Source organism: Mesoplodon mirus (assembly GCF_964341445.2).
Source record: "Mesoplodon mirus genome assembly, chromosome: 15".
Classification (NCBI taxonomy): Eukaryota; Metazoa; Chordata; class Mammalia; order Artiodactyla; family Ziphiidae; genus Mesoplodon; species Mesoplodon mirus.
Window position 1 is genome coordinate 66,559,149 of NC_138991.1, and position 13,143 is coordinate 66,572,291.

Below are 13,143 nucleotides of genomic sequence, written 5' to 3' on the forward strand. Positions count from 1 at the left end.
GGGACAACCGGGTGTCAGGTAAGGCCTGGACAACTGAGGGAGCCACCCCAGCTCCAGGGCTGCTCTTGCTGCTGACGTGCCACGTGTGTGGGCCAGCCACAGGCTCTGGGAGCTCACTCACGGCTTCGGTGACGCGCGGGGCGACAGGGAGCTCACTCCCACCCCACTCAGGACACAGATAGAACAAAGACGGAGGAAGTCCTGACACCACCACAGGGCTTCAAAGACAAGTCCCTTTTCACGGGGCCTCCTGCAAGGTGACCCAAGAGGCTCCCTCATTCCCGATGGCTCTTGTTTAGAAAAGCTTTGTCCAGTAGAACCTTCTGTGCTGATGGAGATGGTCTTCATCTGCACTGTCCAAACGGGTAGCCACTGGCCCTGTGGAACTACTGAGACCTTGAGTGCGGTTTTCACTCTGACTTTTGACTGATTTGAATGTTAACTGGCCCCACGTGACCAGCAGTTCCTGTACCGGTCAGCACAGCCCCAGAACCTAGCTCTCTGGTGCCAACGGTTAAACCTTGTGGCCCTGGATCCTTCCCTGCCCGAGCCCGGGTCCCTCCCCCAAGCTCCCTCCCCAGCCTGCTCCGCACCAGCGACACAGACCACCACCCCCAACCATCTCCCTCATCCCCGTGGCATGGTCATCAGGACACCTCACCCCCCAAGGCATTCACACCTCCAGGCCCCTGAGTTTCTGGATGCCCAGGGCCAGCCAGCCAGCGGGGATCTGTCCACAGTTCCCTCGAGGGGGTACCCGTGGCCCTGAAGAAATGGAGTGGGCGGCCCCCAAACCGACTGAGTCCCGGCTGGCAGGCAAGGAGATCAAGGGCAGGCAGCCAGGGGTGACCTCAGCCTTTCAGGTCAAGGGAGGAGCACAGAACATGAGGTGTAACTAAGTGAAGGGAACGCGGCCTGCTTCTCACTGGGCAACACGGCCACAGGGCCAAAAGCTCGATGTGAGTCAGATGAACTGGACCCCAAGCTCCACAAACAAGCTGTGACCGCAAGGGCAGTGTCAGCTGGTTCCATGAGCCACGGGAAAAGCCGAGCTGCCCGTCCACACCCGTCCTCGTATCCTCAACCACCATGGCTGTGGCAGACATGGCTCAGCGGGGAATGCGGGGCAAGTCAGAGCGACAGGCGCACTCTGCCCTCGGGAAGCGGTCCTTCACAGGTGCAGCTGCAAAGCTGCTCGAAGCCAAGCCCTTACCGAAAGAGCCCACCTCTCTTTCCTGCCCCCACCCCCAGCAGACTCGGGGCCCTGACCATCACTGCAACAGCACCGGCATCTCCGGGGAGCTGCTTAGAAACACAGCACCTCGGGCCCCGCTGGGAACCACTGAGTCTTTATCTTAACAAGACCCTGCACGTCAAAGCCCGAGAAGCCCTGCCCTGGGGGAATCTCCACGGAGACGGTGGGGGGGTGGGCTGGGGGGCGCAGCAGCGGACAGGGGCCTGCATCCACTTTGAGGGCCCACCAACCGTGGGAAAACGGGGGAAAGCACACGGGGCACGTCCAGGAAAATGAAAAACCGCAAGCGTGTCCCCCACGTTTCCGACTCTTCAGAGTTGAAGACTGAAGCAATTTACCGCTCAGGTGTCACATCACCCGCAGGCCACCCGGTGTGGCTGTGCTCTTTGGGGCCTGTCCGCGGGCTACGTGGCTGGCCGTGTGGCCCAGCGCCCCGCCCTTCGTGATTTTCCCCCTGCCACCTCGGAGTCACGGCCCCCTGCCACCTGAGTTGATCGGTACTAATTTCGGCCATCTTTCCTATTTTCTAGGGTTTGATTTCTTTTTACGTTAACTCCAATATGATACACACCTGACATTTTCACAGGGGCTAAGCAGACCCTTCCAAACCGTAAACATCCTGCCCAGGATCACTGCCTTGACCTGTCCCCTCCCCGCCCTGAAGTGCAGGTGAGATGCAGTCTAGTTAGGACCACTCTCTTCCCTGACCTGCTGGCCTCGGTCCAGCACCCTACTGTAATTACAATAGTTTGGGACTGTGTTCACACATCAGACAGAACCGGTCTTCCAATAGCCACGTGAAAATCTATTCAGTATTCTTACTTATTTTTCCCTCCAGAGGGGACTTTTAAGCCCACTGAAATTTTGGCAGGAAGAATAGTAAACTACTAAGTTAACTTGGGAGTGACTATCATTTTATCTGCAATATTTGATCTTTCTTATCCTGAACCATGGTATTTTTTCTGTTCAAATTTCCTCTTATACCACCTCAGGTGAGCTGCTCTGTGGGTTCACACAGGTCGTTAAGTTAGGTCTTCCTCCCAACAAGGTTCTTTATTACCTGCAAATTAGGACAATTTTGCCTTCCTTTCTAATATTATCATGTTTCTGTTTCATACCTTACTTCAATGGCCAAAGCCATACACAGTAACGATGACCACAGGAAGCTCTAGTCTGAACACACCTGATGCGCGAGAAGCCAGAGAACAGGCGGCTCTCACCTGCATCCCCGTCTTCTGCCTCGAATGCCCTCCTCCCAGGGTCAAGTGGAGCATCACCGTGAAGACAGGGCAGTGTGCTCTCCCTCCGCCACGGAGTCAGGGCTGAGGCTGAGCGCCTGGGTTTTCAAAGGGCCTGAGAGGCTGACATGGCCTGTGGGGCAAGGTGGGCCGGTCCCTGACCCTCACATGGGACAAGTGTTGCCTGAGTAAATGTCCCCCACAGAAGTTGGGGCGGAGGAAACAGCAAAGCGGATACAGCTTCACAGAGGGAAAAAACATAGGGCCCTGCCTACCTGGCACAGGTCCAAACGTTTCAAAGCCCGTAATGTACCTCACCACGACAAATGCAATTAATTTTCCAAATCAACTAATGGCTAATCTAAGAAAGAAAGAAAGAAATCTAGAGAGAAAGAGAAGAAGAGAGAGAGAGAGAAAGGGAGGGAGGGAGCAAGAAAACATCAGACTACTGTATCAAGTGAGAGATGAATATGAAACAGGAACTCACGGGCCCAATTTCTACAGTAATCCGTACTAAAAAGATAACAGAAATTCATGTTCTACATTATCTAATATATGTATCTGATACATTATATCTATTTTAATGTTCTATTAATGCTCCATTACATAATGGGGGTGGCGGGGTAGCGAAGAGCGAAAACTGGGAGGCAGGGGTGTGGATGCCATTGTTTCTCAGAAACGTCATCCTACTGCTATTCATGCAACAAACATCTAGAAGAGAACAAAGCTATGCTAAAGCACCAGGTGAGGTAAGAATGCAGAACAGGCTGACAGAACGCAGCCAGACATTTGAGAAAGACTGCAAGACATGGAACTGTCCTAGACTGGGTGTGGATGGAGTCACTGCTCCTAATTCCTCACCTCTCCTCAACTCACACCTTTCCCAGGTCACTCCGCAGTCCCTCCCACTGGGGACAGTAGACTTCCTGCCCTTTTGACTCAGGCTCAGTCTCACGGCCTGCTCTAGCCAACAGGATGCTGGTTTGAGCAGTGCCCTTTCACAGCTCTGCCACAACCGTGGGAGGGCCTCTGCCCTCGAGAGTCACTGATGCCTCGGCCAGGGCCCCAGAAGAAACACGTAGAAGAGACCTATGTTCAACCTGCAGCAGGAGCTGAACCAATTAAACTGCAGCACGAAGCAGAGCCACCAGCCGAGATAACCCCGACCAGTCAACCTCCAGCCAAGTCAACAGAAACATGAACAGGAATAAACGACTGACACTGTAAGACCCTGAATTCTGGGATGTTTGTTATGCAGCCATGTGGCGATAGCTGACTGATATAGACGGCTTCCCCAAAGGGAATCCATAAGCCACTTAAAGACAGCTTTTCCCTCCAAATTCATAAAGAAATCAAAGCTACTCACCAGGCTCACCTTTCTTCTTAGACCCAGACTTCTTCTTCGCAGGAGCTTCTTGCTTTGGTGCTTCCTGGCTCTGGACCAAATCTGCATTTTTGCCCTGGATAGGAGCTGACTCTGCCTTTTTACCCTGGTTGGCAGATGCATCCACCTTTTTGCCCTGGTTGGGGGACCCTTCTGACTTTCTGCCCTGGTTCAAGGTTCCCTCTGCCTTTTTGCCTTGATTGGGGGCCCCTTCTGCTTTCTTCCCCTGGTTTTCTGCCTTTGTGCCCTGATTAGCAACCGAATCTGCCTTTTTGCCCTGATTCTGGCCCCCCTCCACTTTCCTGCCCTGGTTGGAGGTCCCCTCTGCCTTCTTCCCCTGGTTGGAGGTCCCCTCTGCCTTCTTCCCCTGGTTGGGAGCCCCCTCTGCCTTCTTCCCCTGGTTGGGAGCCCCCTCTGCCTTCTTCCCCTGGTTGGGGGCCCCCTCTGCCTTCTTCCCCTGGTTGGGAGCCCCCTCTGCCTTCTTGCCCTGGTTGGGGGTCCCCTCTGCCTTCTTGCCCTGGTTGGGGGTTCCCTCTGCCTTTTTACTCTGGTTCTGAACCACTTCTACTTTTTTGCCCTGATTGGGGCTCCCCTCTACCTTTTTGCCCTGGTTTGGGGTACCTTCCTCTTTTTTGCCCTGATTCTGGGCCCCCTCTGCCTTCTTTCCCTGGTTGGAGGCCCCTTCTGCCTTCTTGCCCTGGTTGGGGGTCCCTTCTGCCTTCTTGCCCTGGTTCTGGGCCCCCTCTGCCTTCTTGCCCTGGTTGGAGGCCCCTTCTGCCTTCTTGCCCTGGTTCTGGGCCCCCTGTGTCTTCTTGCCTTGGTTGGGGGTCCCTTCTGCCTTCTTGCCCTGATTCTGGGTCCCTTCTGCCTTCTTGCCCTGATTCTGGGTCCCTTCTGCCTTCTTTCCCTGATTCTGTGCCCCCTCTGCCTTCTTGCCCTGATTCTGTGCCCCCTCTGCCTTCTTGCCCTGATTCTGTGCCCCCTCTGCCTTCTTGCCCTGATTCTGTGCCCCCTCTGCCTTCTTGCCCTGATTCTGTGCCCCCTCTGCCTTCTTGCCCTGATTCTGTGCCCCCTCTGCCTTCTTGCCCTGATTCTGGGCCCCCTCTGCCTTCTTGCCCTGATTCTGGGCCCCCTCTGCCTTCTTGCCCTGGTTCTGGGCCCCCTCTGCCTTCTTGCCCTGGTTCTGGGCCCCCTCTGCCTTCTTGCCCTGGTTGGGGGCCCCCTCTGCCTTCTTGCCCTGGTTCTGGGCCCCCTCTGCCTTCTTGCCCTGGTTGGGGGCCCCCTCTGCCTTCCTGCCCTGGTTGGGGGCCCCCTCTGCCTTCTTGCCCTGGTTCTGTGCTCCCTCTGCCTTCTTGCCCTGGTTCTGGGCCCCCTCTCCCTTCTTGCCCTGGTTCTGGGCCCCCTCTCCCTTCTTGCCCTGGTTCTGGGCCCCCTCTGCCTTCTTGCCCTGGTTGGGGGCCCCCTCTCCCTTCTTGCCCTGGTTCTGGGCCCCCTCTCCCTTCTTGCCCTGGTTCTGGGCCCCCTCTGCCTTCTTGCCCTGGTTCTGGGCCCCCTCTGCCTTCTTGCCCTGCATAGCACTGGTGGCAGAGGCACTGCCCTTGGCACCCACTGGGGACACAACCACCATAGGGACCTCCTTGGGAGCGGCTTCCAAAATGGCAGCCTTTGAGGCAAGAACCTGGATGGAATTTACTACTGAACTGACTGCTGGTTCCACCTTTGCCACTTTTTTCTCCTTCTTCTTTTTGTCCTTAGGGGAAGAAGCCGGCTTCTCCTGGGGCATGGCTGGTACTGTGGCTACAGGGGGAATGACCACGGGGGACTGGACTGGGGTTGGAGCCACCGCCACTGCGGGCGCCCGCACTGGGTCCTTGGGGAGGATGGTCACGTTGGGGCCTGGCTCATGGTCAGGTATCTTCCCGTTGGGTTTCTCGTCCTTTTTCTTGGTCTTTCCTTTCTTCTCCACTGTTTTCTCCTTCTTCTTCTTCTCCACTTTCTGGTGGTGAGTCTTCGCCATCTCCTTGCGCTGGTTGGCTAGAGCTTCTTCATACGACGTCTCCTTCATGGAGAACGTCGACACCAGGAAGATGCCGATGGCGGAAACAACCATGAATCCACCAAAGACCACAACCCCCAAGGTCTGGGTGTCGTAAATATCCATCCTGGCTTGCTTTCCTTTCACCTGCCAAATACATACATGTCAATTACTTTTTGTAGAAACTGAGGTATTCAACAAGCGCCAACCCCACCCCCAACACCTGACTTACAGTTTCACTAACTCTTCATAATGATAAAGTGAAGGAAGAAACAAACTCAGGCCATCTCTGACGTCACCCATTCTCCCCGCCCCCTTCAGAAGTGAGCAACCCTTACATAAGATATTCCATTAGTGCCAGGATATACGAAGCCATGGAGAGAGAGCAGCGAGGAGCTCTATAACCAGGGCACATCACACCCAGGAGACTCAGATGCCGTGCTCCCAGTTCACGATGTTCCCCACCACAGGGGTCAAAGATGCACATGTGCACAAGCACCGGCCAGGTGTGAGACAACTGGGGGTAGTGAGGACTGTAGCAAACTGCCCCACTACATTAGGGCCAGGTGACGTCCAGCCACAGCTGATGACTGTAGACATGCGGGCACTGTGTTGAGAGATCTTTTGCTTTCTCACATTAGGACAGACATTTTTTTTTTGCTTAACGTGAAGTTGACTGATTTTAAAAATACCATGTGGGCTTCCCTGGTGGTGCAGTGGTAAAGAGTCCGCCTGCCGATGCAGGGGACACGGGTTCGTGCCCCGGTCCGGGAAGATCCCGCATGCCGCAGAGCGGCTGGGCCCGTGAGCCATGGCCGCTGGGCCTGCGCATCCGGAGCCTGTGCTCTGCAACGGGAGAGGCCACAGCAGTGAGAGGCCCGTGTACCGCAAAAAAAAAAAAAACCATGTGAGTCAAACCAAACACAGCTGCCGGCTCTCAGCCACAGCGTCCAGGCCAGCAGGCCCTCGCGAGCCATCTGACTCTCTGCTGCCTCCACTTCCTCCAGTGCTGATAAACACAATTACCCAGGGCCAAAGATGAGAACCTACGCATTACAATCTGGAAAGGTGATCAAAATTTGGTGAGGAAAAATGGCCTTTAACCAGTGATAGCTCCGAAGAGCTATGCAACCTGCAAACTTGCACGTTAGGAAACAGGAAATATCAGTCTTGGGAAGCCGACCAAGTAAGACTCCAGGTTTGGAATTTCACATCCAGGGGCTGCAAAGAGGGAGGAGGGCAGTGTCACCAGGTCCACTCCTCGCCCTGGGGAGGGGACCCTTTGCCTGATGACAAACTCCCAATCAAGAGGATGAACCACCACTTCTTGCTGGCCGGGGACCAAAGTCCATAGGGTCAGAGGTGGCCGGGTCCACACCCATCAGCTGTCAGCCGGGCTAAATCTGCCTTCAGTGAGAAACTCCAACAGGTTCATTTCTTGGATACGTTCAACTTTTATCAACTAATTTCGATGCTACTACAATCACATTCCAGTCCCCTGAACTGGGGAGCGAGAAACAGCTCCCCCAGGAGGACCAGCAGTGGACCTGAGTAGGGAACGCAATGGTGAGAGGTAGGGGAGGAAGGCCGAAAGGGGGAGAGCTGAACGGCCCCCAGGTCCCCAGAGCACAGTTTCGCCGTCTTTCTACAGAACCCTTTGCGGGAAGAGGGTGGAACGCACTCTGCTCTCCACAGTGCTAAGTCCCGCAGCTGCGGCTGTGACACTTACTTCACCCAGACTGTCGCCGGGCCTGCAGCTCCAGGACAAGCTCCACAGTCCACTCCTCAGGCCCAAGGTGGACTCCTGGGGCAGCGGGTTCTGACCCCGGGTCATGGGTTCTGGCAGCGAGATGCACAGCCAGGGCCCCTCACACATGACAGTCGGGAGAGGCCACCACACACGAGCCCTTCGGGATCCTCGCAGCCAAGTGTGCAAAAGGCCTGGAGGGGGGTCCCGTGGGCGGGAGGACAGGGACAAGAAGCTGGAACGTTCCAGGCCCCGTTCTAACCCTGCTGCTTGGAGGGCGTCCACCAACTGAAACTCCGGGTCCTCACAAGCACCCCTCAGAACTTCGCCAACACGGACACGCTTCAGGTACAAAGCAACACCATAATCACTATATCCATCCTATTCAGATGACAAAAACCTTTTGACCTTCTGTGCAGCACAGGGAACTCTACTCAATGCTCTGTAATGACCTACATGGGAAAAGAATCTGAAAAAGAACGGATACAGAACTCCTTTGAAACACCCCTTCTCCAGAGGGAGCACCATGCCTGGGGCCCGGGTCACCCCGGCTGAGGGTCCGTAAGCCCCGGGTGGCGTCCCCAACAAGCCCTGGAGGGCAGGTCCCCTGGAGCCCCAGGGCCACCAGCCCCCACGATGGGCGCCTGCCCCCACCGTGGGCTCTGCAGATGTGTGGTTTGGTTAGAAAAGCCACGGTTGAAAAGTCAGCTTTGACTCTCAAGTTAGGCAAACACGGGATACAAAAATATATTCTCTGTCAGGGGCAGAGTGGAGAAAAGCCAGCTGGGAGAGCACTTCCCTCCGCAGTGGACAGTCGGATATCTGAGTCCATCACAGATGTGCCTTCCCAACTCTGCAGGACTGCTGCTCCAGAAAGAAATTGCGTCCCCACCACTAACTCCTGAGTAAGAGTTTCTTTGAAAGGACGTTTTCACAGGAAAATGAAAAGCCCCAGATTTATGGTAACTCAGTGAAACAGTGAAGGCTCAGGACACATCACCATCACCACGGACAGCCAAGAAGTCGAGGTGGAAGCCGCCTTCCCGCTGCCCCGCAGAGTCGGCTCCTGCTCGAGGGACGGGAGTACCACCCGTGCTCACAGGCACAGCAAAGACAGTGATGCCTCAAGGACGCTCTCAAGGTCAGCCTTCAAGGTCAGCCTTCCGGTGCTTCGCTTCTGAAATCCCCACCATGGTAAAAGGCCCCCAGCGGGAATATCCCGCAGGGTTTTCCCAAGGGCCGTGACCAGGAGGGCAAAGAATCCGGCCAACCGTGCCACTGCATCCTGAGTGGGCTGACCACAAAGAACCTGCACTCTGTCAATCCCGGAAACCTCTGAAATGTGCACTCTTATTTACTATGGCCAGTCTGCTTAGAATGCAAAGCAGAAAGGTGAAGGCCTGCCAGGGCAGGGGGCAGGAGACTGCCCAGAGGCTCGGGGACCACTCCCAGGCTTGGCCGGCTGACACGCCCTGGGCCACCTCGGGGCTCCTCAGAGAATGGCTTTCCTCTGCTCCTGGGAGTAAGGACTCGGGAACAGAAGTTAAGTGGACGCCCCAGGCACGGACTACATTTGCTGATCCGTGTGGCCTGACCTGGCTTGTCCAGTCTGGCCAGTTCAGTCCAACTTGGCAATGGGGATCTGGGGGCGTTTTGCGAAAAGGGCCCTCAACAGCACCCCTGGGGCGGGGTCTCATCACTCTCCAGCTGCTCCTCGGGGGCCACATGTGGGCACTTGGAGAAGCCACGGCAGGGGTGCGAGATGAAGCCTCCCGACTGAGCCCAAGCCCCATTTCCTGGGCGTTCGGTGACTTACCAGGAAGGCACAATCTAAAACACAACGACAATGAAATGAAGACACTAGCAGATACAGCTGCGTCAGGATCACTGTCTCCCTGTTTTTGTAAATATTATGAAATATTTCAAATATACGGAAGATGAAGAAAAACATCGTGAACGTCCATTTACCTACCACCCAGGTTTAGCAAATCCAAACCTCTTTCCCCACTTACTTGAGATACATTTATGCAGTAGCTCATCCTTCTCTCCAGAGAGAACCAACACTCAGAATACCACCACTTCCACACGCGTGCGTGTGTGCTTACACATGTCCAGCACCGCTACGGTGAGGGCTGCGTGAGACACCACTGCGGGCATCACCGGGCAGCATTTCATCCTCTAGGACACACCGCCGGGCCCAGGGCTGCTCCCCCAGGGCAGTGCCGCGAGCCCCGCCCTCTGCGTCCCCACCATCTACTCCTGCGCTCACACCGGGATGCGTCCCCATGTGCCTCCCATGGTGAGCAGCCCTTCACGCTGCTTCCACGACACTGTCTGCTCATACCCTTGGCCCATTTTCTGAAGGGCTGTCTTTTCCCCTCATTTGTAGGTGTCCTTTACACATTTGGATATTAACCATTTGTATCCAAGTCTGTGGTTTCTTTTTCAACCAATTTTGTTTGAAAAACTGTTACACTGTTTTGTTTTACAGTGTTTTCTTGTTTCATTGCTACCACCCCAGAGTCAAAGAGAACCTGTTTCCTTTTTCTTTTTCTAAGGAAAAATCTGTTGCTATCCTTTAAATCTAAATAATTACTCAGTTGTGTTGGAGAAAGGCAATGCATTCCTAGGGGTCACAACGCAAAAGGAACAAAGGGGTTGATACAAAGTGAAAACCTCCCTTACACCCCTGACTCTCAGCCACCCAGGTTCCAACCACTGGAAGACAAGTCCTTTCACTGTTTATTTTCTTCTACAAACTTCAGAACACTTTTCACAGTTGGGTTTCTAATCACCTGGGATCTACTCTGGCATAGGACAGGAAATAGGGTCAGCTTCCCCCACGGCTTAAGTTACCCAGCGCCCCTTCTGGACTGGTCCATCCCCCCTACCCCCTGACTTTCACAGCCGCCTCTGTCCCACCTGGTTTGCAGTACACGTGGATCCCTCACCGGACTCACACTTTGTTCCACCTAAATGTTATTTACGCCCTGCATCAATACTACATTTTGGTCTATGCATCCCTTCCAAAAATTCTACTGGAACTTTTTTTTTTTTTTTTTGCGGTACGCGGGCCTCTCACTGTTGTGGCCTCTCCCGTTGCGGAGCACAGGCTCCGGACGTGCAGGCTTAGCGGCCATGGCTCACGGGCCCAGCCGCTCCGCGGCATGTGGGATCTTCCCAGACCGGGGCACGAACCCGTGTCCCCTGCATCGGCAGGTGGACTCTCAACCACAGCGCCACCAGGGAAGCCCTCTACTGGAACTTTTATTTGGAACACACTGAATCTACAGGTGAACATGGGGGGAGCCGATGCTGTATACTCTGGGAGCTGTCGGTGAATGGAGTGTGTAGCACCCCACTTATTTCAACCTTCTTTTATACTTGCAGGGAGCTTTTATGATCTTCTCTATAGAAGTCTTACACATCTGTTGTTAAGGTTATTGCTATTTTTAAATGTACTAGAAAAAGATTTCTTTTTCTTTTTCTAGCTACAGACAACCAGCAAAGTTATTCATTTTTGCATGTGTGTCATTTACCCAAATATTATGCTAAACTCTCATCAAATCCAGGAGTTTGTGGATTCTCTTCAAGAAAAATCACCTATGAAAAGAGAGTAATTTCTTGCTTTCTAAGCCACACCATCGCTTCTCTCTCGTCTCACAGGGCCGGCTCCAGGCTCGCTGGTCTCACGGCCGAGTCTCCACTTCTGATCCTTCACTGTTAGATGCTGTGTTGACTGTAGGCTTTTGGTAGAAACCTTTGATCAGGTTAAGCTATCTTATATTCCTAGTTACCTTTCCTTTTTTAATAGGGTATTTTAGCAAATGCTTTCTCTTTACCACTTGACATTTAATCTGAATTGGATTGAATTAAAAGAATATATTCTAATGTTAACTCACAGATGGTTCTGATGGTGTAAACACTCCTTGACGGTGGGTCTTTTCTTTTCTAATCCCTCACTAGATTTGGTCTGTTCACATTTTTATGTGGGATTCGGGTGACTGTGCTGTCAAGTGGGGAAAGTCAGAGCTCATTCTCAGACTGTTCTTACACAGTCTTGGTAGCAAGGTCACTTGAGTCCCGTTAAGATGAGCTACAGAGCATTCCTTTTCCTCCATCCTTTGTAGGTTCAAAAGAACTTGCCTGTAAAACTGTCAGAATCTGGTTTTTTGAGATCTGTTCTTGGAGGGGGTAGAGTGGGTAGAGAGCTGATTTTTCTTTAACTAAAGTATAGTTGCTGTATATTATATAAGTTACAGGTATACAATACAGTGATTCACAATTTTGAAAGGTTTTTAAAGTATAAACCTACTCCATTTATAGTTATTATAAAATATTGGCTATACTCCCCATGTTGTACAATAGACCCTTGTAGCTTATTTTATATCTAATAGTTTGTGCCTCTTAATCTCCTACCCCTCTCTTGCCCCTCCCCGCTTCCCTCTCCCCAATGGCAACCACTAGTTTGTTCTCTATACTGTGAATCTGCTTTTTTTTTGTTATATTCACTAGTTTGTTGTATTTTTTAGATTCCACATATAAGTGACATCATATGGTATTTTTCTTTCTCTGACTTATTTCACTTAGCACAATACCTTCTAGGTTCACCCATGTTGTCACAAATGGCAAAATTTCATTCTTTTTTATGGCTGAGTAGTATTCCATCATATACGTGTATATAAAAATATATATGCCACATATATATCATATCTTCTTTTATCCATTCATCTGTCGATGGACATTTAGGTTGTTTCCATGTCTTGGCTATTGTAAATAGTGCTGCTATGAACACTGGGGTGCATGTATATTTCTGAATTAGTGTTTTTGTTTTTTTCAGATATATACTCGGGAATAGGAGTGCTGGGTCATATGGTAGTTCTATTTTTAGTTTTTTGAGGAACCTCCACACTGTTCTGTTTTCCACAGTGGCTGCACCAATTTACATTCCCACCAACAGTGTATGAAGGTTCCCTTTGGCAGAGAGCTCATTTTTAATTGCTATTTCAATTTCAATGATGATTCCAGAACCAGCTTTTGGGTTTGTGATCCAATCTATATAATTAATTTTCATTATTCCTTCCTCCAACTTCCATTGGTTTATACTGTTCTAACTTCTTGACATGAACACTCCACGATCACCGATTTATCAGTTTCTCCTGGGAATCTGTCATTTGTGCTTTATTTGGAGGGCATCTTATTAGGTGAATATAAGATCAGAATTGTTACATCTTTCTGATAAAGTGCCTAGTATTTTTTCCTTTATTATAAAGTGATCCTCTTTTTTTTTTTTTTTTTTTTTGCGGTACGCGGGCCTCTCACTGTTGTGGCCTCTCCCGTTGTGGAGCACAGGCTCCGGACGCGCAGGCTCAGCGGCCATGGCTCACGGGCCCAGCCGCTCCACAGCACGTGGGATCTTCCTGGACCGGGGCACAAACCCGTGTCCCCTGCATCGGCAGGCGGATTCCCAACCACTGCACCACC

General features: G+C 52.4%; 1 protein-coding gene across 2 annotated transcripts in view; it reads right to left on the reverse strand.

Annotated features, from left to right (window-relative positions):
- The window catches only part of RRBP1 (ribosome binding protein 1), a 59,346-nt gene that overhangs the window by 31,812 nt on the left and 14,391 nt on the right, over positions 1 to 13,143 (reverse strand). For both annotated transcript variants that reach the window (XM_082645677.1, XM_082645678.1), the window contains exon 2: positions 3,860 to 6,059. In XM_082645677.1, coding sequence (XP_082501803.1) covers positions 3,860 to 6,038 — 2,179 coding nt within the window. In that variant the 5' untranslated portion in view covers positions 6,039 to 6,059. The remainder of the gene's footprint in view (positions 1 to 3,859; positions 6,060 to 13,143) is intronic.